We start from the raw sequence: 24404 nt of genomic DNA, 5'->3' as shown, positions 1-24404 counted from the left end.
AAACTCCAACTGGCTCAGCGTGCACGAAGCTCAGATAAAGATACGTATTTTTTAAAAAATCATAACAAATCTCCTCTGACTAAGACCAGAAAATGCTATGAAAATTTGTAAAATCGAGAGAAATTACCAACTGTTTCGCAGAAAGAGGGAAATTTAAAAACAAATCGTATTTTAGCATTCCACTGGTTTCTTTGGAAATATGTTCATCTTTTACAAACTGGCTTCAACATAAAACAAACAAAAACTAAGACGAAAATATTTGAAAAGCAAAACAAAAAAAAAAAAAAAAACAATAAAAACGAATCAAGGAGAAGAACAGACCTGATTTACGTGCATATATACAGGGTAAGATAAAAAAAAACTGCAACAAAGTCAAATGGCATAATTTAAACATTTTTTTTTTTTAATTTTATTGAATAAAATAAAAAAATGTCGGAAAAAGCATCAAATTTTAGAATAAGTTTAGATTTGTTCGAATTGGTCACCAGTTGGAACGAAATATGGCCTTCAAACCTTGCTCTGAGGTATTTTAACCCATTCCCGGGGAAGCGCTTGCTTGGGGTGATCGACACTTTGGTATTTTTTAGTGCCAACCTTGCTTTCCAAAATACTCTAGACACAATAGTCCAACGGATTAATATCCGGAGTTTTTAGTGGCCATTGTGCGCTGGAAATTAAGTGGGTAGAGCGTGCTGAGTCCGATGTTGTTTAGTCCAGTTGGAATGTCCAAGGTCTGCGGCCAAAATGTTTGCGCGATAATACTCCGCATTTATTCTGATGCCACGGTCGTTTAATTCGAGCGGAGAGCGACAATCGACTGTTATGGCGGCCCACACCATCATCATGGCCGGCGCTTGAGTTCTGTTGGGCAACAGAAGGTGCACATTTTCAGCTGACCTCTTTGGCAAGTAAACACGAGTGGATCATTTTGTTTGTATACAAACTGCTGGACAACGAATCTTTTCTCATCGAAGAAAAGCAAATTCGGCATTTTACCACTTTCGGCCAAGCGAAGCAACTCTTTAGCTCTTTTGAGTCCATTTTCTTTCTGTGCGGTGCAAGTTCTTGCACTTTTTGGGATTTCAATGGCTTATTTTTAATATTTACCGAATGGAACATTGCGATATGTTCAGCTCACGAGCCATTTTTCGGCCGCTGCGACGCGGGTTTCGTTCAAGTCGCTTCATTATTTTTCGAATCATTTCTGCTGATGTTGATGTTTTCTTCCGTTCACTTCCTTGACGTCGGGCTACGCTACCAGTATCACGGTAACGAGCGATGGGACGAGACACGAAAGATTTATTCACATGCTCTAACGATAGTCGCTTGTGGTTTTCCAGTCAAATATAAAGAAATCACACTATCACGCTTGAATTCCATCACGAATAAATTTTTTTCTGGAAAATTCTCACCAAAATGCTTTTGTACGCTGGTAAATAATATAATGAGCTGTCACTGGAATAATTTTACCCTGCTGTCGGACGAGTGGCTTAGAAATGACGATAAAATTTGGCAGAGGAACTTTCGAGCAGTATCTGATGTCCTGTCCGGAGATCACACAATCATAGTACACATTTCCGAGTTTTTTTATTTATTTTTTTTAACGATTTGTAGCAAGGTGTGTTTTATGAGCCTTGTTGTAGCATTCGTCAGCAAAACTCCATGATTTGATTGATTTTTTGTCTTAACCTAATTTTTCGCTTGGCTTGTTTTTTTGTAATATTGGGGTATATTTAATATTAAGAAGCTCCAAACACTATTTTCAAACAAAATTTTGCTCAAATATTATCTAACATGAGCCCCATGTAACGACCCTACCAGCATTCTTGCAAAGAATATTCAATGTAGTTCCAGGCCGAGCAATTTCAACTTTAAGCCATATTAAACCCAACCGTTTGCATGATAAATATAAATTAAAATCCCTTTAAAATAGCTTTCTTTTGTTCTACCAACTGGACAAGTTCATTGTCTTTTATTTTTCTGTTTTCAAAATTTATCAGAAATTAGTTAATTGCTTAATTGTGAAGCATTACATTTTATACAATGAACTGTTACATCGCTTCTAATAGTATTTTTGTATAAAATAAACCTTTGGTCTGACAGAGTGTAATAATGTTGCTCTGGACGAATGTGACAACACTGCTCGGATTGTTGGAAATATGGAGAAATTCAAATGAATTTAATTTAAAGATAGTGGAGATTTTAGGAGAAATTTGGAAAGAGAGCTATTATCATACGATAATTTATATCTGTCATGAAGATAGATTACTTTTGGAGAGCTATGATGTGGATCAGGTTGCAAAACGTTTCGGACTACCAATGATACAACTCAAAGGCAACAACACATTTTATGTTTGGCCAAAAATGAATCGAAAAATATTGGCTGTGGTTCCAATGAATGGTGATGAACGGGCAGATAAATCTCTGCTAGATACGCTATGGGTGAGTCTAAGGAGACTAGTGAAAAGCCGATTATTATTACTCCTTCGAGCGGAAGAAGATGAAGAATATGTGGAGGAAATAATAAAATATTGTTGCAGCCATAAAGCTGTCAATGTGGTGGCCATTAGAGACAATATTGCCCAACTACCCGAATATTATTCCCCAAGAATATTTCCCTCATTTGAAATGCGGACTCAACAACTAAATGGATTCTCCAAACTCTATCCAGATCAAGTAAGAAATATGCATAAGGCTCCATTACGTATGAATCTAAAACGGGACAGCAATAAGTCGTATATTTTAAAGGAAGTGAATGGAACCTATTTCCTTGGTGGTCATGTGGGTCATTTATTTGATGAATTTGCCAGATTTCAAAATGCAACAATAACATTTCCCACCGGCTACCTCGACGCCTTTTGGTATGACATGTTTCTTGATAATGAGACTCTTGATATGTCACAGCAACTTGTCCTGAATGACTATTCAAGTGATCGGACTCACAGTAACTGTTATACACTATTAGAATGGTGCATTATGGTGCCAACGGCGAGTCCAATACAGGACTACATGCTATATGCCATGGTATTTGATGTTGGCATATTGTGGTTAATTTTAGTCACAATGATGTTATTGTCCTCTGCCTTGGCCCTCACCTATTGGTTGGAAGGTAAAATTACAAATCTCTGGAATATCTTCTTCAACGTGTACATTTTCAATGGTATGTTGGGTCAGCCCTATCAAATGGAACCTAACTATTTGGGTTGGCGTAGCATTCTCTATGTCCTGACCTGCCTTGGTGGCATCATAATAAACACCACATACGCCTCATATCTGCAAAGCTTCAACGCAAGTCCACCCACAGAAAAACCCATCAATACCCTGCAGGATGTCCTTCAAAGGAATAAGAAAATACTGATGTACGACGATGAATTTAAGAAAATGACAAACGAATTATTCGCCGACTATGATATGTACTTGAAAGTTGTCAAGGTCATACCTACATTTCTGGAATTCTATACATTGCGCGATAGCTTTGATACTCGTTATTTGTACCCCGTGCCGGAGGTTCAATGGGCCCAATACGATGAACAACAGAAATTCTTTGCAAAACGTAAATTTATCCTATCGGACATATGTTTGTTGAAAATGTACGGCCAAATGGTAGCCATGCAGGCGAACTCACCCTTCGAGGATGCAGTCAACGAAATGATTGGCATATCTGCTCAGGCTGGACTTACTAACCATTGGAAGCAATTGGCCTTTTTGGAGGCTGTCCAAAGGAAACGCATAAAATTGACCGACACCAGCAAGAAGACAACCGTAGAGCCAATGAAAGTAGAAGATATTAAATGGTTAATGTTTTTGTATCTCGGCTTAAATTGTATGGCGTTGCTATGTGTGATAGTTGAAATTCTTTGGTATAGATTTTTTGTAAGCATAAATATTGTAAATCGTGTTGAATAAATTTTGAAATGTGTCTTTGATTTATTCCAAAACAAATTGAATTTGAATGCTTCAATTGGGCTTTTCCAATTGCGTAAATGGGTAACCATCAAATGGTGTATTTTGAAATTTTTATACCCTCAGCCAGATGGCTACAGAAGATATATTTCATTTTATACGGATAAAAAGTGCCTCTTCGAAATAACGGTTTTAGACCCTAGGGCCATTTCAGGGCATTTAGAGTCGATCTAAGGTGTCCGTCGGTGCGGCTGGTTCACACGATAACTCTCACTTGTAATATCATTATCACTCCTTCTGATCCTCCCCACAAAACTTCAAAATGTTCTACCGCACAGAACAAAGAAGGATCATCCATTTTTATGCAAAGTTTGCAAATCAGTGCTATGTCAGATGCGAAAATGGATAATATCGGAACACCCTATGAAGTACATCCCCACAAATAGTCAAAATTTGGAATAATTATAGCCTTTATAAAATTTGGAATAGGAGCCCGATTGTATTTAAATTTCGCATGCGCTAATATTTCTGCCTTAACGAGATCTGGTGTGAAAACGGACTATTTCGGACCACTCAAGTTAAATGTATTCCAATATTTTTACTAACACAAGTTTCGCTGCGAAAATTATAGATATTGGGAGATCTCTTCGGGTGTCTTATCCAAAATAGGTTTATTTATTATTATTTTTATACCCTCCACCATAGTATGGAGGGTATATTCTCATTCCGTTTGTAACACCTCGAAATATACATCTTAGATCCCACAAAGTATATTCTTGATCATGATGTCGATTTAGCTAAGTCCTTCCGTCTGTGGAAATCACTGTGGCTTCCGAACGAATTGAAGTAGATTGATAAAATTTTACTCAAATGTATGCTATGTCTGCAGGACTTTTGGTAAGGCCATGTAAGTCCACGTTTTAGTATAGCCCCCATTTAACGGTTCCTCCCGATATTCGATATTTTGATGATTTTAGCGAATTTATTCACCGGAATTGTTTCAAATTTCGTATTAAAAGTTCGTAATGAATACAGAAAATTGTCTGTGCAGGTCCACGACTTCGCAGAGCCCCCATATAACTGTACCTCCCGATATTCGGTATTTTTTATACCCTCTTCCATATATAGTACAGGGTGAAATTAAAAAACTGCAACCAAATTCAGACTGCTGTCATTTCTAAGAGACTCGTCCGACAGCTGTTACAATTATTCCAGTGACAGCTCATTATATTGTTTACAAGCGTACATAACCATTTTGGTGAGAATTATTTCAGAAAAAAAGTTATTCATGAAAAAAAAGTATTCCACTTGACAAATATTGAAAAATGAGCTCGGGGAAAAGCCATTGAAATTCCAGTCGCCCGGATGGTCGCCCTCCGCTGGTATTAGTCGACCGTGGCATCAGAATAAGTGCCGAATATTATCGCGAAAATATTCTAGAGGGTGTGTTAAAACCTTGAGCATTTTGGCCGTAGACCTTGGTTATTCCAAGAGGACTCAGCAGCATCGCACTCAGCACGCGCCACCCAAGAATGGTTACAAAATGCGGCTCCTCGCTTTATTTACAGCGCACAATGGCCACCAAAATCTCTGGATACCAATCCGTTGGACTATTGTGTCTGGAGTATTTTGGAAAGCAAGGTTGGCACTAAAAAATACCAAAGTGTCGATCACCTCAAGCAAGCACTTCGCCGGGAATGGGCCAAAATACCGGAGAGCAACATTCGGGCAGCGTGTGACGCACAGTGGTCCAAGACGCCAATCTAGCTGGAAAAAAGTCATAACTTCTCTTCGGAAGCAGCTAGAAGTATGAAATTTTGGAATTATGTATTTCGTATTGAAAGCATTCTTTGTACCAAAAATGGGCGTTGTAGGTAAAATAGTCGTGGAAATTTTTATGGCATTTGAAAGTATATGAATGTTAATATATACAAAACAACATAAGAATATTAATATATATTTAAAATAATAATCATTTATTTAAATTATTCTACATCTTCCTGTATAAAAGGATCTAAAAGTAATGAAATATCTTCATCACCTAATAGTTCTTCATTTCGAGAGCTAACAAATGGCTTTGCTGAAAAAGATGAGATTAATGGATCTGATGACAGAAGCAAATAATTGAAAAGATCTTCCATTGTTTTTTCTCGTGCCATTTTTCTAGTGTGATGTTCGCGAATAAATCTAAAATCTTTGTTTCGAGACTCTAGTGCTTCCTCCGACATCATTCCTATCGGTAGTGCCGCATTTTGAATTATGTCTGCGCCGTGAATCAAAATTTTGTGGACACTCGATGGCATATAGTACCATTCATACAGTTCTACGTATAGTTCCGCAGTATCCATCGCATATTTTCGGAAAGCTTCCACATTAATTGCATAACCAGATGACATAGTTCTCAAAATTATTCCTAGTCTTTTTATTAAACTTTCATTTACACCTGTTATTTGAGAAGCTAAGGAAGGTTGCTGAAAAAATTTTCTAGCGGTATTGCCGTCATTTGTGCTTCCTTCTCCAGGCTTAGGAATATCAATAAGCAAATTCATTTCTGATTTCAGAGCGCTAATTATTTCTTCTTTTCTTTTCTTCTGTGAATCTTTATCGGACGCACTACGAGCTTGCCATTTTCTAATTTTAATTTTGTAAGATATATGCAATACACATTCCAGGCATCTTATCCACGCATGCAATGTCGATAACCCATATTCGTAAAGATTGGCCCTTACATTTAAGGCTTTAATTTCGTGCAGTTTGTTCATAATGGTTGGCGTTGCTCCACAAATACCACATCTTTGAGTAGAGGAATCGCTAAGAATTGAGAAAACCTTGCCATCAATCATTGTTAAATAAAACACATGTTTAACAATAACCGTTTTATCTTCAATGTTAGAAGCTGTTGACACTATTGCATCAATTTGATTTTGAATGTAATTAGTTTCATCTTGAATCAACGATTTTGTTTCCTTTTCAAAAATCAGTTTAATTGGCCTGCAAAAACGTGTAGATGATGGACGTGGGTTTTCCCATATGATATGGTTATCGTACTTTAGCTGCAAAGGTACCAAGCAAATTGCAAACAAATATTCATCTGTCTTACGGGAATCATTTGAACTAAAGTTTTGCTTATAGGTTGAGTGTCCACTGCTACCATCACATCCCCATTTATACGTCAAAGTCAATTCCGTATAATTGAATTCCTCTATGACCTCTTTTTGTAACTTTAAAATTCTACATGCAGTGTGATCCACTAAGTCCTGCAGAGGCACTTCTGCTGTTACATCGGATACCTTTATTCCATTACTTGGGTAGCACTTTTCTTTAGCTTCTAAAATTCTATGATATGATGGGTATATATCCGCGTTACGGATCTTAGCACCAGCACGCATCGCATTATAACTTGCTTTTGTATATTTTACATCGATAAACAGTCGTAATGCTTCGTCATCTGTATATGGTACTGGTTCCTTAGATTGTGCATTAACAATTTTTTTAATTTTAGTTGCTCTCGTTGGAGATTCATTTATGTTCTTTAGAATCGCGGCAGCATTCCTCTTGCCAGACTTATAAAGACTAACGCCAGCAGCGAAAACTAGTTTCTCAGGTGAACATTCACTAACTAAAGTTGACACTTCCAAACGCTTCCCTTTTTCAGATTTACCTGAAAAATCAGATCGAGGTCTACCAAAATTTGACGTTGACGGTTGGATCCCTAAATCCTCTGGAATTTTAATCACGTTTTCAGAAGGAAGACAAAATACTCCATTTAACCAAATTTTATTAGAGTCTTCAAAATATTTCTTTGATCTTTTTGCTTTTATCCACCTTTCGTTAATTGAATACGTTAATCTCCGTACAGCTAACTCAACTTTATTGCAATAATCTTCTGTTTTAGTTTTCTGTAAACCACTCTTAGCAAAAAAATAACTAATGACAGCTTTTGCCCTTTCTTTGCTTTCCATTTCGGCAATCCACACATTATATAGTTCTCTCCGTGTTATGGGTATGTTATCTATATATGTATATAAAAAGTTTACCGGTCAATAATTGCAGCTATTTCTTTTTTTCATCTAAAGTGGACACCACACAGATCAACAGGACACAATTCATTTCACGGGAATCCACGGGAATCCTATTTAAAAGTTACTCTAAAAACCATAAACTGCTAAATTTTGCTACACAAAACACATATTTCCTCTTACCAATTATTTTGCACACAGAACATTTAAATTCGACATTTATCTACAATATAGCTTAAACATACCTGACATGATGCAATGTAAAAAAAATTACGACAAAATTTTTTCTTCTTTGATGTTACGAACAGTTCAAATGTGATGCTGGCAATCGACAGGCCTGCTAAAACAACAGTGATAATACAATAGTTCATTTCCAAAACATCATAACAAAGCAAATTAGAAAAAAAACAAAAAAACTGATATACAGTTATGAACAGTGGACTGTTATCTAATGATTACCAAACAAATTATGTGAACATTGAAACATAAAAAAATTGAGTTTTTTCCAGCTAGATTGGCATCTTGGACCACTGTGTGACGGTTTCATTGGCCATTTGAAGACCATAATTCGGCCTAAAGTGCCAATTCCAACAAATCTAAACTTTTTCTAAATGTTGATGCTATTTCCGAAATTTTTTGCTTTAATTCAATAAAATTTAAAAAAAGAACTGAAAAAAATATGGCGGTTGACTTTGTTTCACTTTTTTTTTATCTCACCCTGTATAATAAGTTGTTCATTCCGTTTGTAGTTTCTCGAAATAGTAATTTTTGAACCCACAAGTTGTGTATATTCTTGATCAGCGTAAAATTTTATATCAATGTAGTCATATTTGTCCGTCTCTAGAAATCACTCAAGCTTCCGAGTTTATTCAAATTCAGTTGAAATTCATTTTAGGCCCGTAGAATTTAGTGGTATTTAAAATGGGACATTTCTGTCCGCATTTTAAGAACTTTAGCAAAAGAACTGTCCATATGGATTCAAGTTTAGGTATAGTCTATATATAACTGCACCCTCCACATTCGGTATTTTGATGGTTTGTATCACATTTTACACCGGAATTGTATCGAATGATTTTAGACATACTTCTCACCATAATTATTTCAAATTCAGTATTTGTAGATTACAATGGGTACTACTTCCAATGACAGAAAATTTGCTGTTCAGATACACGCTTTCGTATATCTCCCATATTACCTTCTTATAATATTTATTTTTATAATTTTAACTACATTTTGAACAGAATTATCTCTAACTTGGTAGTTCGAACAAGTGAAAAAGCTGTAAGTTCGGCCAGGCCGAACTTTGAATACCCTCCACCATTTGGTACAAATTTGACAATTTTCAAAAACTAAAATCCATTAAAAATTCTGTTAAAATCTTAAAAATAGCGAATGTAGCCGTATATTAGGGTCGATACGACGACGTGGACCTGTATACGCAACTTTTGTCATAAGCCTGCACAGACAATTTTCTGGCATAGGCTGTAGTATCCATTACGAACTTCAAATAAAAAATTTGAAATAATTCCGGTAAATAATGTCGCTAAAATCATCAAAATATCGCATATCGGGAGGTACCGTTATATGGAGGCTATACGAACACAGGCTGTAATATCCATTACGAACTAGAAATGCGAAATTTGAAATAATTCCGGTAAATAATATCGCTAAAATCATCAAAATACCGAATATCATGAGGTTCCGTTTTATTGGGGCTACACGAAGATGTGGACCTGCACAGACAATTTTCTGTCATAGGCTGTAGTATTAATTACGAACTTCAAATACTAATTTTGAAATATTTCCGGTAAACAATCTCGCTAAAATCATCAAAATATCGCATATCCGGAGGTACCGTTATATGGGGCTATACGAAGATGTGTACCTACATGGTCCATTTTCCATACCACAAAAAAATACGTATGCAGGTCCTTGTCTTTGTATGGCCCCCATATAACGGTACCTCCCTTTATTCAGGTTTTTGATGATATGATTTTCGTATTTTAAGTTCAGAATCGGTACTGCGGCTATGACAAAAAATTGTCTACGTGTACCACGTTTGCATATAGCCCCTATATAACGATCCTTTAAGCGGTATTTTGCAAGTTCCTTCGAAATGGTGGAGGACATTAAAGGTTTGGTCCGAACTTAGTTGTATTTTTACTCGTTTCCAATAATTTTGGAAAAAAAATCATTATTTTATTTAATCTTATCCATTGCCGATTCAAGCTTGGTCGAGAGGTAGTTCCCTTTTAATCCTCAAACACTACGACGTTGTTGACTGTCTTGAAAAATTGTCACGTTCATTGTTGCTAACCGCGATTTTGTGAAAATGTATTCATATATTTCGCATTAAATAAATTCCTCATTACCTTTCTTTTTATTCAATGGGCCAATTAAAAAAATAACAACTTCCCCGTTGGAAAATCCACTTTTTTGGGCTAGCATGTCCGGCTCATCAGTTCGTACATCAACATGTCCAAGGCATAAATACTTCACGTGTTTAAATACCGATTCCCCAAAGCACTTCACAATCCCACAACAATTAACAAAAACACTCATCGGCAAAAGCGAACGCCTAGCCAAGGAGTTTGCTTGCAAGGAAGCTCCTCGCAATACACGAACAAATGTCAAACGTTACAAACCTTATCGGCTTTCTGCAATTATGTTCCGTCCAAAATGATTTGAGTTTAGCTCTGGTGGATATTTTGAAAACGGCCAGAGAACAAAAATATTTTCATACCATAATCTATGCAAGGCATTCGGATATGTCAGCTGGCGACATTGTGGAGCTGTATAATGTGGATGATGTGGCCAAAGGATTTGGTTTGCCAATGATACAGCTGAGAGGTAAAGCACCGTTATACCTGTGGCCATTTTACAATCGTCAATTACTGGCCCTTCTTTCAATGAGTGGCAATGAAGAAAAGGATAAGCATATGTTGGAATCCCTTTGGCTGGTCCTGCGAAGAAGTGTTAAGACAAGATTATTGTTGGTATTTAAACAAAGTGCCGAGGATGACTTCATAGGGAATATATTGAAATTTTGCATGCGCAATAAAGCCATCAATGTTTTGGCGGTAAAGGAATCTTTGCCCTCCACAGGAGTACTTTTTACCATACAAATTTATCCGCAATTTAAGGTGACCCAAATAGAACTGTCTTGGCCCATTAAAATTATTTTATATAAAGACCAAGTGAAAAATTTATATGGACAACCTCTGCGGCTGAATATTAACAAAGGCAGTACGAAGTTATATATCCTCAATCGGGTGAATAATACCTATCGATTGGGTGGCCATGTGGGACACTTTATGCAAGAATTCGCCCATACACACAATGCCTCAATTATGTTTCCCAACTTGGGTGATGAGAATAATACATTTATTACGGACGTCGAAATGATGCTGGACAATGGCACCTTCGACATATCCACCGAACCGTCGTTCAATCTCTACAACAGTGATCGCGTTTACAGCAACATTTTCGACTACATGGACTGGTGTGTTATGGTACCGGTGGAGAAGCCCATCCCTGCTTTTATGTATTATTCTCAAGTTGTGGACGATAATGTCTGGCTTCTGTTGTTGGGAACAGTGGTGATTTTGTCTTTGCTCATTACCCTGACCATTTGGCTAAAAAGCCCTGTGGGTACCAGATTGCGTCTGAACTTTTTCAACATTTATATATTCAGTGGAATTTTGGGTCAATCATTCAAAATGGAAACAAATTTCAAAGGGGTACGCAGTGCCCTCTACATGCTAACATGCATAGCCGGCATCATAATGAATACCAGCTACACCACCTATCTGCAGACGTTCAATGCCCTCTCGCCAAGAGACAAAATGATCACCAATCTTGATGACCTACACGAGACCGGCATGCGTTTGCTGATGTACAACGATGAATACAACATGATAAAGGCCTATGGACAGGAACATATCTTCAGATCTGTGGTTACCCTAACATCGTTTGAGGAATTCATGACACTGCGCAATAACTTTGACACCCGGTACGTGTATCCAGTCCCCTCGGCCCAGTGGTTGCTCTACCAGCAACAGCAGAAATTCTTTACAAAACCCAGATATCGTCTATCGGATATTTGCTTTGTTAAAATGATTGGCTTAATGATTCCACTGCAAGCCAACTCGCGATTTGAGGATGACATTAATCGTATGATTGGTCAAGTTGAAGAGTCCGGTCTACTAAGTCATTGGAAGTTTTTAACATTTTTGGAATCAGTGCAACTCAAACGGATTAATTTGCTGGATAATAGTCCCATTACTGGTTTCGAGCCCATGAAGGTGGAAGATACAAGACTTATTATGTATTCCATTATTATCATGGCATTTGTGTCATTCTGTTGTTTTGTTTTCGAGTTCCTTTGGTTTCGACGCAGGACATTTTGGCATAAAATAAAGAGAATACGAGAATGTAAATAAAAATTGTTTGATTTTGTTTTCTTTTAAATTTAATCACAACTCTGGGGCTGTTTGATTGATAAGTTCACCGGCAACTATAAATATCATAAATATCAAATATGTTTGATCATCTCCTCCAACAATAGGATAGGATGCATTCTAACTAACTCCACCACAATGCAATTTTTGAGGATCGGGCCATAATTGCAACCTAGATCGAATCCTCTCGGCGAGAAAGGAAGATCCATATATAGTTTCCTATGGGTTGGAATAATTTTTTATTTTATAATACCCTCAAAACGTAATGGTGTAGGGTAAAAAAATTAAAAAAAAAGTCAAAAGTTGGGCGGGGCAGAATTTATGATACCCTACACCACAATGCATACTTACTAGAGCTCCCGTAACAAAATAATTTATTTGAAGTAGATCATACAACCTATTAACATTCAGAGCAGTTAAAGTTTGGTTTCAAAGGGAGTTAATATATCCAATTCTGAATCGATTTTCCCCATATTTGAGGGAGGCGTTTTAATCTTTTATACCAAATTATCATTGCTATAGAGAGATCAACAGGACACAATTCATTTCACGGGAATCCACGGGAATCCTATTTAAAAGTTACTCTAAAAACCATAAACTGCTAAATTTTGCTACACAAAACACATATTTCCTCTTACCAATTATTTTGCACACAGAACATTTAAATTCGACATTTATCTACAATATAGCTTAAACATACCTGACATGATGCAATGTAAAAAAAATTACGACAAAATTTTTTCTTCTTTGATGTTACGAACAGTTCAAATGTGATGCTGGCAATCGACAGGCCTGCTAAAACAACAGTGATAATACAATAGTTCATTTCCAAAACATCATAACAAAGCAAATTAGAAAAAAAACAAAAAAACTGATATACAGTTATGAACAGTGGACTGTTATCTAATGATTACCAAACAAATTATGTGAACATTGAAACATAAAAAAATTGAGTTTTTTCCAGCTAGATTGGCATCTTGGACCACTGTGTGACGGTTTCATTGGCCATTTGAAGACCATAATTCGGGCTAAAGTGCCAATTCCAACAAATCTAAACTTTTTCTAAATGTTGATGCTATTTCCGAAATTTTTTGCTTTAATTCAATAAAATTTAAAAAAAGAACTGAAAAAAATATGGCGGTTGACTTTGTTTCACTTTTTTTTTATCTCACCCTGTATAATAAGTTGTTCATTCCGTTTGTAGTTTCTCGAAATAGTAATTTTTGAACCCACAAGTTGTGTATATTCTTGATCAGCGTAAAATTTTATATCAATGTAGTCATATTTGTCCGTCTCTAGAAATCACTCAAGCTTCCGAGTTTATTCAAATTCAGTTGAAATTCATTTTAGGCCCGTAGAATTTAGTGGTATTTAAAATGGGACATTTCTGTCCGCATTTTAAGAACTTTAGCAAAAGAACTGTCCATATGGATTCAAGTTTAGGTATAGTCTATATATAACTGCACCCTCCACATTCGGTATTTTGATGGTTTGTATCACATTTTACACCGGAATTGTATCGAATGATTTTAGACATACTTCTCACCATAATTATTTCAAATTCAGTATTTGTAGATTACAATGGGTACTACTTCCAATGACAGAAAATTTGCTGTTCAGATACACGCTTTCGTATATCTCCCATATTACCTTCTTATAATTTTTATTTTTATAATTTTAACTACATTTTGAACAGAATTATCTCTAACTTGGTAGTTCGAACAAGTGAAAAAGCTGTAAGTTCGGCCAGGCCGAACTTTGAATACCCTCCACCATTTGGTACAAATTTGACAATTTTCAAAAACTAAAATCCATTAAAAATTCTGTTAAAATCTTAAAAATAGCGAATGTAGCCGTATATTAGGGTCGATACGACGACGTGGACCTGTATACGCAACTTTTGTCATAAGCCTGCACAGACAATTTTCTGGCATAGGCTGTAGTATCCATTACGAACTTCAAATAAAAAATTTGAAATAATTCCGGTAAATAATGTCGCTAAAATCATCAAAATATCGCATATCGGGAGGTACCGTTATATGGAGGCTATACGAACACAGGCTGTAATATCCATTACGAACTAGAAATGCGAAATTTGAAATAATTCCGGTAAATAATATCGCTAAAATCATCAAAATACCGAATATCATGAGGTTCCGTTTTATTGGGGCTACACGAAGATGTGGACCTGCACAGACAATTTTCTGTCATAGGCTGTAGTATTAATTACGAACTTCAAATACTAAATTTGAAATATTTCCGGTAAACAATCTCGCTAAAATCATCAAAATATCGCATATCCGGAGGTACCGTTATATGGGGCTATACGAAGATGTGTACCTACATGGTCCATTTTCCATACCACAAAAAAATACGTATGCAGGTCCTTGTCTTTGTATGGCCCCCATATAACGGTACCTCCCTTTATTCAGGTTTTTGATGATATGATTTTCGTATTTTAAGTTCAGAATCGGTACTGCGGCTATGACAAAAAATTGTCTACGTGTACCACGTTTGCATATAGCCCCTATATAACGATCCTTTAAGCGGTATTTTGCAAGTTCCTTCGAAATGGTGGAGGACATTAAAGGTTTGGTCCGAACTTAGTTGTATTTTTACTCGTTTCCAATAATTTTGGAAAAAAAATCATTATTTTATTTAATCTTATCCATTGCCGATTCAAGCTTGGTCGAGAGGTAGTTCCCTTTTAATCCTCAAACACTACGACGTTGTTGACTGTCTTGAAAAATTGTCACGTTCATTGTTGCTAACCGCGATTTTGTGAAAATGTATTCATATATTTCGCATTAAATAAATTCCTCATTACCTTTCTTTTTATTCAATGGGCCAATTAAAAAAATAACAACTTCCCCGTTGGAAAATCCACTTTTTTGGGCTAGCATGTCCGGCTCATCAGTTCGTACATCAACATGTCCAAGGCATAAATACTTCACGTGTTTAAATACCGATTCCCCAAAGCACTTCACAATCCCACAACAATTAACAAAAACACTCATCGGCAAAAGCGAACGCCTAGCCAAGGAGTTTGCTTGCAAGGAAGCTCCTCGCAATACACGAACAAATGTCAAACGTTACAAACCTTATCGGCTTTCTGCAATTATGTTCCGTCCAAAATGATTTGAGTTTAGCTCTGGTGGATATTTTGAAAACGGCCAGAGAACAAAAATATTTTCATACCATAATCTATGCAAGGCATTCGGATATGTCAGCTGGCGACATTGTGGAGCTGTATAATGTGGATGATGTGGCCAAAGGATTTGGTTTGCCAATGATACAGCTGAGAGGTAAAGCACCGTTATACCTGTGGCCATTTTACAATCGTCAATTACTGGCCCTTCTTTCAATGAGTGGCAATGAAGAAAAGGATAAGCATATGTTGGAATCCCTTTGGCTGGTCCTGCGAAGAAGTGTTAAGACAAGATTATTGTTGGTATTTAAACAAAGTGCCGAGGATGACTTCATAGGGAATATATTGAAATTTTGCATGCGCAATAAAGCCATCAATGTTTTGGCGGTAAAGGAATCTTTGCCCTCCACAGGAGTACTTTTTACCATACAAATTTATCCGCAATTTAAGGTGACCCAAATAGAACTGTCTTGGCCCATTAAAATTATTTTATATAAAGACCAAGTGAAAAATTTATATGGACAACCTCTGCGGCTGAATATTAACAAAGGCAGTACGAAGTTATATATCCTCAATCGGGTGAATAATACCTATCGATTGGGTGGCCATGTGGGACACTTTATGCAAGAATTCGCCCATACACACAATGCCTCAATTATGTTTCCCAACTTGGGTGATGAGAATAATACATTTATTACGGACGTCGAAATGATGCTGGACAATGGCACCTTCGACATATCCACCGAACCGTCGTTCAATCTCTACAACAGTGATCGCGTTTACAGCAACATTTTCGACTACATGGACTGGTGTGTTATGGTACCGGTGGAGAAGCCCATCCCTGCTTTTATGTATTATTCTCAAGTTGTGGACGATAATGTCTGGCTTCTGTTGTTGGGAACAGTGGTGATTTTGTCTTTGCTCATTACCCTGACCATTTGGCTAAAAAGCCCTGTGGGTACCAGATTGCGTCTGAACTTTTTCAACATTTATATATTCAGTGGAATTTTGGGTCAATCATTCAAAATGGAAACAAATTTCAAAGGGGTACGCAGTGCCCTCTACATGCTAACATGCATAGCCGGCATCATAATGAATACCAGCTACACCACCTATCTGCAGACGTTCAATGCCCTCTCGCCAAGAGACAAAATGATCACCAATCTTGATGACCTACACGAGACCGGCATGCGTTTGCTGATGTACAACGATGAATACAACATGATAAAGGCCTATGGACAGGAACATATCTTCAGATCTGTGGTTACCCTAACATCGTTTGAGGAATTCATGACACTGCGCAATAACTTTGACACCCGGTACGTGTATCCAGTCCCCTCGGCCCAGTGGTTGCTCTACCAGCAACAGCAGAAATTCTTTACAAAACCCAGATATCGTCTATCGGATATTTGCTTTGTTAAAATGATTGGCTTAATGATTCCACTGCAAGCCAACTCGCGATTTGAGGATGACATTAATCGTATGATTGGTCAAGTTGAAGAGTCCGGTCTACTAAGTCATTGGAAGTTTTTAACATTTTTGGAATCAGTGCAACTCAAACGGATTAATTTGCTGGATAATAGTCCCATTACTGGTTTCGAGCCCATGAAGGTGGAAGATACAAGACTTATTATGTATTCCATTATTATCATGGCATTTGTGTCATTCTGTTGTTTTGTTTTCGAGTTCCTTTGGTTTCGACGCAGGACATTTTGGCATAAAATAAAGAGAATACGAGAATGTAAATAAAAATTGTTTGATTTTGTTTTCTTTTAAATTTAATCACAACTCTGGGGCTGTTTGATTGATAAGTTCACCGGCAACTATAAATATCATAAATATCAAATATGTTTGATCATCTCCTCCAACAATAGGATAGGATGCATTCTAACTAACTCCACCACAATGCAATTTTTGAGGATCGGGCCATAATTGCAACCTAGATCGAATCCTCTCGGCGAGAAAGGAAGATCCATATATAGTTTCCTATGGGTTGGAATAATTTTTTATTTTATAATACCCTCAAAACGTAATGGTGTAGGGTAAAAAAATTAAAAAAAAAGTCAAAAGTTGGGCGGGGCAGAATTTATGATACCCTACACCACAATGCATACTTACTAGAGCTCCCGTAACAAAATAATTTATTTGAAGTAGATCATACAACCTATTAACATTCAGAGCAGTTAAAGTTTGGTTTCAAAGGGAGTTAATATATCCAATTCTGAATCGATTTTCCCCATATTTGAGGGAGGCGTTTTAATCTTTTATACCAAATTATCATTGCTATAGAGTGCATAATATCACTTCGAGAAGGATTATATTAGAACCAGTAAAGAAAGTCCTAAAGTCAGGCGGGGCCGATTTTAAGATACCCTACACCACTTTGCTAATTTAGTTGAGCTCCACATAACAATTAAAAGCTTTTGGGAGAATTCAATCATACACCCTATGATTATAATTATAATTTAAAGTTCAAAAGACTAAATATGCCGAATCATTTGTATTTTTTAAATTCGGACTTGTATTGCCCATTTGGTGCAAAATTAATTTGAAATCATATAAAGATAGATATGGGATCTATATCCAAATCGGAACCGATCTCAATAAAATTTAGCAAACATATATTTCTGAGCTGTATTTGATGTATTTCCCTGAATATCGTTGTTTACGGGGTGCATATTACGACTGTGGGTAACAAATACAACAAATCGGATGAACAATATATATGGAAGCTATAGCTATTTCTGAGCTGATCTTCACCAAATTTGGCATACTACCTCCTAGACTCAATTCGGTCGTATGTGCCAAATTCCACCCCAATTGGACAAATATTACACGTTTAGTGCACAATAAAAGGCAAATCGAACGAAGATATATATGGGAGCTATATCTAAATTTTTACCGATTATCTCCAATTTCAATATGGTTGTCCTTGGGCCAAATAAATAGCGTTTGCAAAATTTAATCTCAATCGGATAATAAATGCGACCTGCCTTTTGTCCACAAGAATACACGGACAGACGGAGGGTTGGACGGACAGACGGCCTGGCATGCATAAATCAACTCAGAAAGTGATTCTATGGAGATCCTCAAAAGTAACTATGGGTCTATCTCGTTATTGACAAAATTTGATAGACAGGCTTGTATCTGATATCAGGTACTAAAGATCATTGTTGTGACATGCGTATTACGAATGTGACAGACTTCAACCCCCAAATCGGATAATATATATATGGGAGCTACAGCTATATCTAAACCGATTTTCAAAAAATTTCGAGCAGTATCTGGTGTCCGGTACAAAATATTATTCTTCTGGAGTGCATATTACACATGTGAGGGTTTTAAATATCAAATTGGATGAAAAATATATATGGAAGCTATAGATATATCTGAACCGATTTTCTCCAAAATTGACTTACTTGCAGCTAAACTGAATCCGGTTGGATGTACCATAATACAGGTCATTTGGACTTCTATTAGCCATTTGGTGCACAGTTAACCTGAAATAGGTTGAAGATATATGGGAGCTATATCTAAATCTGATCCGATTGTCACAAATTTCAATAGGGTTCGTCCATGGGATGAAAAAATATTGTTTGCAAAATTTCATCTCAATCGGATAATAAATGCGACCTGTATTTTGTTCACAAGAATACATGGACGGACGGACAGACGCACTGATGTGCATAAATCGACTCAGAAAGCGATTCTATGAAGATCCTCAAAGTAACTATGGGTCTATCTCGCCTCCTTCTCCATGTTACAAACAAATCCACAAAGTCATTATACCCTTACAAATATGTGGTGTAAGGTATAAAAATACGAGCTCATCATGGATTAAGAAAGATGTAAAGAAGCAGAAAGTTGGAACGCGCCGAAATTTGATTACCCTCCACCCTTTAGAATGGATTTGAAAAATTTCAAAAACATAAAAAACGTTAAAAATTCTGTTAAAATCTCGAAAATACCGTATATAGCCGTTATACTGGGATCTGTGCGAAGACGTTACACTGCATAGGCAACTTTCGTCATAAGCCATTTCAATATTCAAACACGAAATATGAAAAAATCCGGTAAATAATGTAGCTTACATCATCAAAACACCAAATATAGGGCCCTGCATTAGAAACTTCAAATACGAAAATTCATACAATTTCGGTTAATATATTACCTAAAATCGTCAAAATACCGAATGCATGGAGGTAATGATATATGGGACCTATACGATGAACTGGACCTGGACCATAGAAAATTTTCTGTCATAGACCATTACGAACTCTAAATACGAAATTTTTATACAACTCCGGTGAATAATGTCCCTAAATTCGTAAAAAAAAAATATAGAATATGGGGGGTGTACCGTTATATGGGGGCTAAGCGATATGGTGGACCTATAGAGACAATTCTCTTCTAGGGGATAAAGTGCTCACAAGGAACTCCTTGTGTGAAACTTCAGACAATTCAGTTGAATATATGTCTAAAATCATCAAAATACCGAATATCGGAAGGTAACGTTATAGGGGGATATACGATATCATAGACCTATATAGCTTATTCTCTTCCAGGCTGAAAAGTACTCAGAAGGAGTTCCTTGTGAAGATTTTCAGACGATTAGATTGAAAAATGTAGCTAAAATCATAAAAATGCCGAAAATCGGGAGGTGCAGTTAAATGGTTGATATTGTAGATCTATATGGACAACTCTCTGTCAGTGGGTAAAGTGCTCATAACGAATTCCTTGTGAGGATTTTCAGACAATTTCAATCGGGGGTACCGTTATATGGTGGCTATACGATATCGTGGACCGTCTTCGAATTTGACCTGCCTGCAGACAAAAGACAGATCTATGCAAAATTTTAGCTTCCTATGTTAATTAGTTTTGACTGTAGCGTGATTATAACTGACGGGCAGACGGACTGACTGACAGGGCTAAATCATCAATGAATTTAACGCTGAAAATATATATATATTATTTGCTATATCTAAAATATTATTTCGATGAGTTTCAAACGGAATGACGAGCCTAATATATGGAGGGCATATTATGGAGGAGAGTATAATATGTATTGTTTTTCTATAATGTTGTATACAACATTGTTCTATTCTGTATGTTAAAATAAAACAAACTGACTTTGACGTATATACATAGGTGTATTTCTCAAAAGTCAATCACGTCTTCGATTTAATTTTTTTAGAATCAATTCACAGGTTTCTTAAAACATGAACACAATTTTCGCATCTTCCACAATCTGCGTGCAAGGCGACCTCTTCGTGGCCAATATAGTTCCGCAATAAAACACAAAGACGACACACTTATCATGATGATAAAAAGATATCCCAAAAGTTTTGTATCCTGAAATTTCATGACTTCAAAACTTATGGCAGTACTGCCATCGAACAATGTTAAACGTTTTCTCTGAAGCGACTCCAAAAATTCCATGCTCTTCCAGTATTGAATCAGACCAGCTTGATTGACAATACCAATCATTTGGTTGACAGTGTCTTCAAATGGTGAATTGGGTTGCATTGGTATCATGACACCAATCATTTTGAAGATACAAATGTCGGATAGACGAAATTTCGGCTTTGCAAAAAATTTCTGTTGCTGTTCGTATTGAGACCATTGTGGCGATGGTACTGGGTAAACAAAGCGGGTGTCATAGCTATCGCGCAGCGTGTAGTAGTCACGATATGTGTCAATTAGAAAAGCTACATCATCATATGGGCGGGATAAATTATTTGCCTGCATAAATTTGTATTCCTCTTTGTAGAAGGCAATTTTTAATTTCGAACTGCGTATATCATTCAGAGTCATTATGGGCTTTTCCGTGGGTGGCCGGGCCTTATATGTCTGCAGATAAGTGGCAAAACTAGAATTAATAATTATGCCACCTACACATGTTAGTAGGTATAGGAAACTGCGAACTCCGGTAAAATTTATCTCCATTTTGAATGGGTGCCCCAAAATGCCGTTGAAGATGTAGACATTGAAGAAAGTGTCAAACCAATAGACGGTGTAATCCTGAAGCCAAAAAGTCAAGGCCACAAGTAATGTCAAGACAAAGACAGCGCAAAAAACGATCACCGTCGAAAGAATATCAAAAATGCGGACATAAAAAAGATAAGCAGGAACCGGATTTTCCATTGGTACCATTATACACCAATCCAGAAAGTCATATGTGTAGCTGTAGACCATATCGTTGGCATATTGATTAATTGATAATTCCATGGACATGTCATAGGTGCCATTGTTGACCATGGCCTCCAAAAGAACATGTGTCACTTCGATTTTTTGTCTAAAGTGAGGTAGCGTTATGGAGGCATTGTGGAAATCCGCAAACACTTTAAAGAAAGAACCAACATGGCCACTTAAGGTGAACTTGTTGCTGCTGGTTTCCCGCATTACATAGGCCTTTGTGCTCTCATTGTTGATTCCCAAGCGCAACGAGTGTCCATGCAGATTTTTTACATGATTTGGATAGAAGGTTGTTTCGTTTCCTGGTGTGATTTTCTTGATACGGACGTCGAATTGGGGAAATATTTGTGGTGAAAGAAATTCTTGGGACTTCAATAAATTTCCGTTAATGGCCATCGTATTCACCGCTTTGTTGTCCTTACAAAATTCCATAATGTTCCTTATGTAATCCTCATCTTCATTATTTTGGTACAGCAACAACAATCTGGTCTTTACAATTCGCCTTAAAGATTTCCATAGGGTTTGAAGCAGATCCATATCCTGGTCTTCTTGACCACACAATGGCACAATGGCCAGTAGATCTCGATTAAATTTTGGCCATAAATAAAATGATGTGTTTCCCCTGAATTGGAATACCGGAACGTTTATCGATTGCGATACCTTTTCCATATTGTATAGTCCTGCACCAGTACTAGAGGATGTATTTTCATGGCCGATGAAAATAATCGAGTGATAGTAACTTTGTTCTCGTATGCTCCTCAATATTTCCACAACAGACAGGCTCATCTCATTTTCCATGGATATAAGTTGCAGAAATCCCATTATTAACGAGGCATTAGCGTATGGTGACATTTCCAATTTTATTTCTAACTAATGCCGAAAATCGACTACTTTTTTTGAGGATACTCCCGAGAAATGAAAAAGCGATGGCTTATGTGTGTGTGTGTATTTGTGTATACCCAGACTGAGAGTAGAAAATGTGTACATGCTATTAACATGTCCTGCTGATGTCCCAGGTTATGCCTTAATTACAAAGCAAATACAACATGTGGTTCTTTTTCATGTTAAAGTAGCTTGTAAGCTATATATAACATTATTTGTTAATTGTACACAAACAAACAACAGCGCGCTTTGTTTACTCGATAAGTTGGAAAATTTCAATTTGGGTGTTGAACTCTGAGGTCACACTGTCAAAAATGTTGCATGTAATCCTTGGTTGTTTGTGATATCTGGTACCGAATATTAATCCTATAATACATGTTACACCGTTGAGGAGCTTTAAATATCACCTCGAATGAAACATGTGGGAGTTATAGCCATATTCAAAATTTAAGTTAAATATATTACACATTTTGTTCACAAATATCAAATCGGAATTCGGTCAATGTAACAGCTATATCGAAGTCTGAACCGAGGATCGCCAAAATCAACGGAATTAGCCTTGGGCCATAGGAATAAACAAAAAGTGGACAAGAAATTCACAGTACATGGACAGATATACATAAATCGATATAGAAAGTGAATCTTTGAAGATAATTAAAATAAATATAGGTCTATCCTGTCCCCTTTGTATTTCAACAACAAACACAAAGGCTGTGTGGCGCCCATCCGAGTCAATTTTCTGACTTGATAGAAATTTCATAAAATATTAAAAACATATATTTTAAATAAGTAAGAAAAGGCTGCAGTCAAACAAGGCCGGCAATTTAGTACCCTAGGACACGAAAATTAACGAAAAAGTTTCTACAGACGACAAGATAATAGATACATAACTGGACATCCTTAAAGTTGATTCGAATTATCAATTTTCCATATTTAATTTTCATGTTGTAGAGCTCTTGGACCTAATAAGTCCCGGTCTGTTGAATAACCGTTATGGATCTGGGTCAATATTTTCCAAAAAACTACGATCACCAAAAAAATTATAAAGCAAAACGTAGGAAGATCACCCCAAATTTTACATTTAACACTCCACCTGTCATACTAATGAGTGAAACAATATTTGAAAATTTAGATTCCAGCATAAAATTTGAGGTATTTTTAATATTTGAAATCAGCATCAATGATAAATGCTAGGCTTCTGCCTTTTCCTATTAACAAACAGTTTTTATCCATTTCGTTCCCTAAATATTTGCTATCATCTCAAAAAACAATAGGCTTCTATTCTGACTCTAAGCCCAACTGCTTGCAAAATACCATAATTGGTGCCTGTAACGTGATTACGAATTAATATAGACAGATGGACAGCGTCTCAGCTCAGCGCGATAGGAACAATATTTCAAGGTGTTACAAACTTTTTGGTCCAATCTAACTTTGTAATACCCCCAACATATAGTGTTGTTGGATGTAACAAATAAGAAATAACAAATAAAACATCTGTAAGTTTCGAAGTTTTAATAACCTCCACCATTCCGAACGAATTTGGCAATTTTCAAAAAAATTAAATTCGTTAAAAATTCTGTTAAAATCCTTAAAATACCGAATGAATCCGTTATATTAGGGTCTATACAACTACGTGTCATAAGCCATTACAATATTAAAGTGCGAAACATGAAAAAACGGTAAATAATGCAGTTAAAATCATCAAAATACCGAATATCGGGAGGTACCACTATATGGGGGCTATGCCAAAACGTGGACCTGCACAGACAATTTTCTGTCATAGGCTGTAGTATGCAT

The 24404-nt window shown here is 36.5% G+C and overlaps 2 protein-coding genes across 2 annotated transcripts; one reads left to right on the top strand and one right to left on the bottom strand.

Annotated features, from left to right (window-relative positions):
• The first annotated feature begins 2364 nt into the window (after nucleotides 1–2364).
• On the top strand, nucleotides 2365–3906 carry LOC109614195 (uncharacterized). The gene has a single exon (XM_020039538.2). It carries the CDS (start codon nucleotides 2365–2367, stop codon nucleotides 3904–3906), a length of 1542 nt encoding a protein of 513 aa, XP_019895097.2.
• Nucleotides 3907–20726: 16820 nt separating this feature from the next.
• LOC101889385 (uncharacterized) lies at nucleotides 20727–22121 on the bottom strand. The gene has a single exon (XM_005191280.2). It carries the CDS (start codon nucleotides 22119–22121, stop codon nucleotides 20727–20729), a length of 1395 nt encoding a protein of 464 aa, XP_005191337.2.
• Nucleotides 22122–24404: the final 2283 nt, after the last annotated feature.

This window comes from Musca domestica, unplaced genomic scaffold, assembly GCF_030504385.1.
Source record: "Musca domestica strain aabys unplaced genomic scaffold, Musca_domestica.polishedcontigs.V.1.1 39, whole genome shotgun sequence".
Lineage (NCBI taxonomy): Eukaryota > Metazoa > Arthropoda > Insecta > Diptera > Muscidae > Musca > Musca domestica.
The sequence above is the reverse complement of the archived record's forward strand: the minus strand, read 5'-3'. Positions and strand labels throughout refer to the sequence as shown.

What these genes read in the sequence shown, in the direction of transcription:
- LOC109614195 (XM_020039538.2), top strand. Translation starts at nt 2,365, where the DNA reads ATGAATCGAAAAATATTGGCTGTGGTTCCAATGAATGGTGATGAACGG.
- LOC101889385 (XM_005191280.2), bottom strand. Translation starts at nt 22,121, where the DNA reads ATGGCCATTAACGGAAATTTATTGAAGTCCCAAGAATTTCTTTCACCA.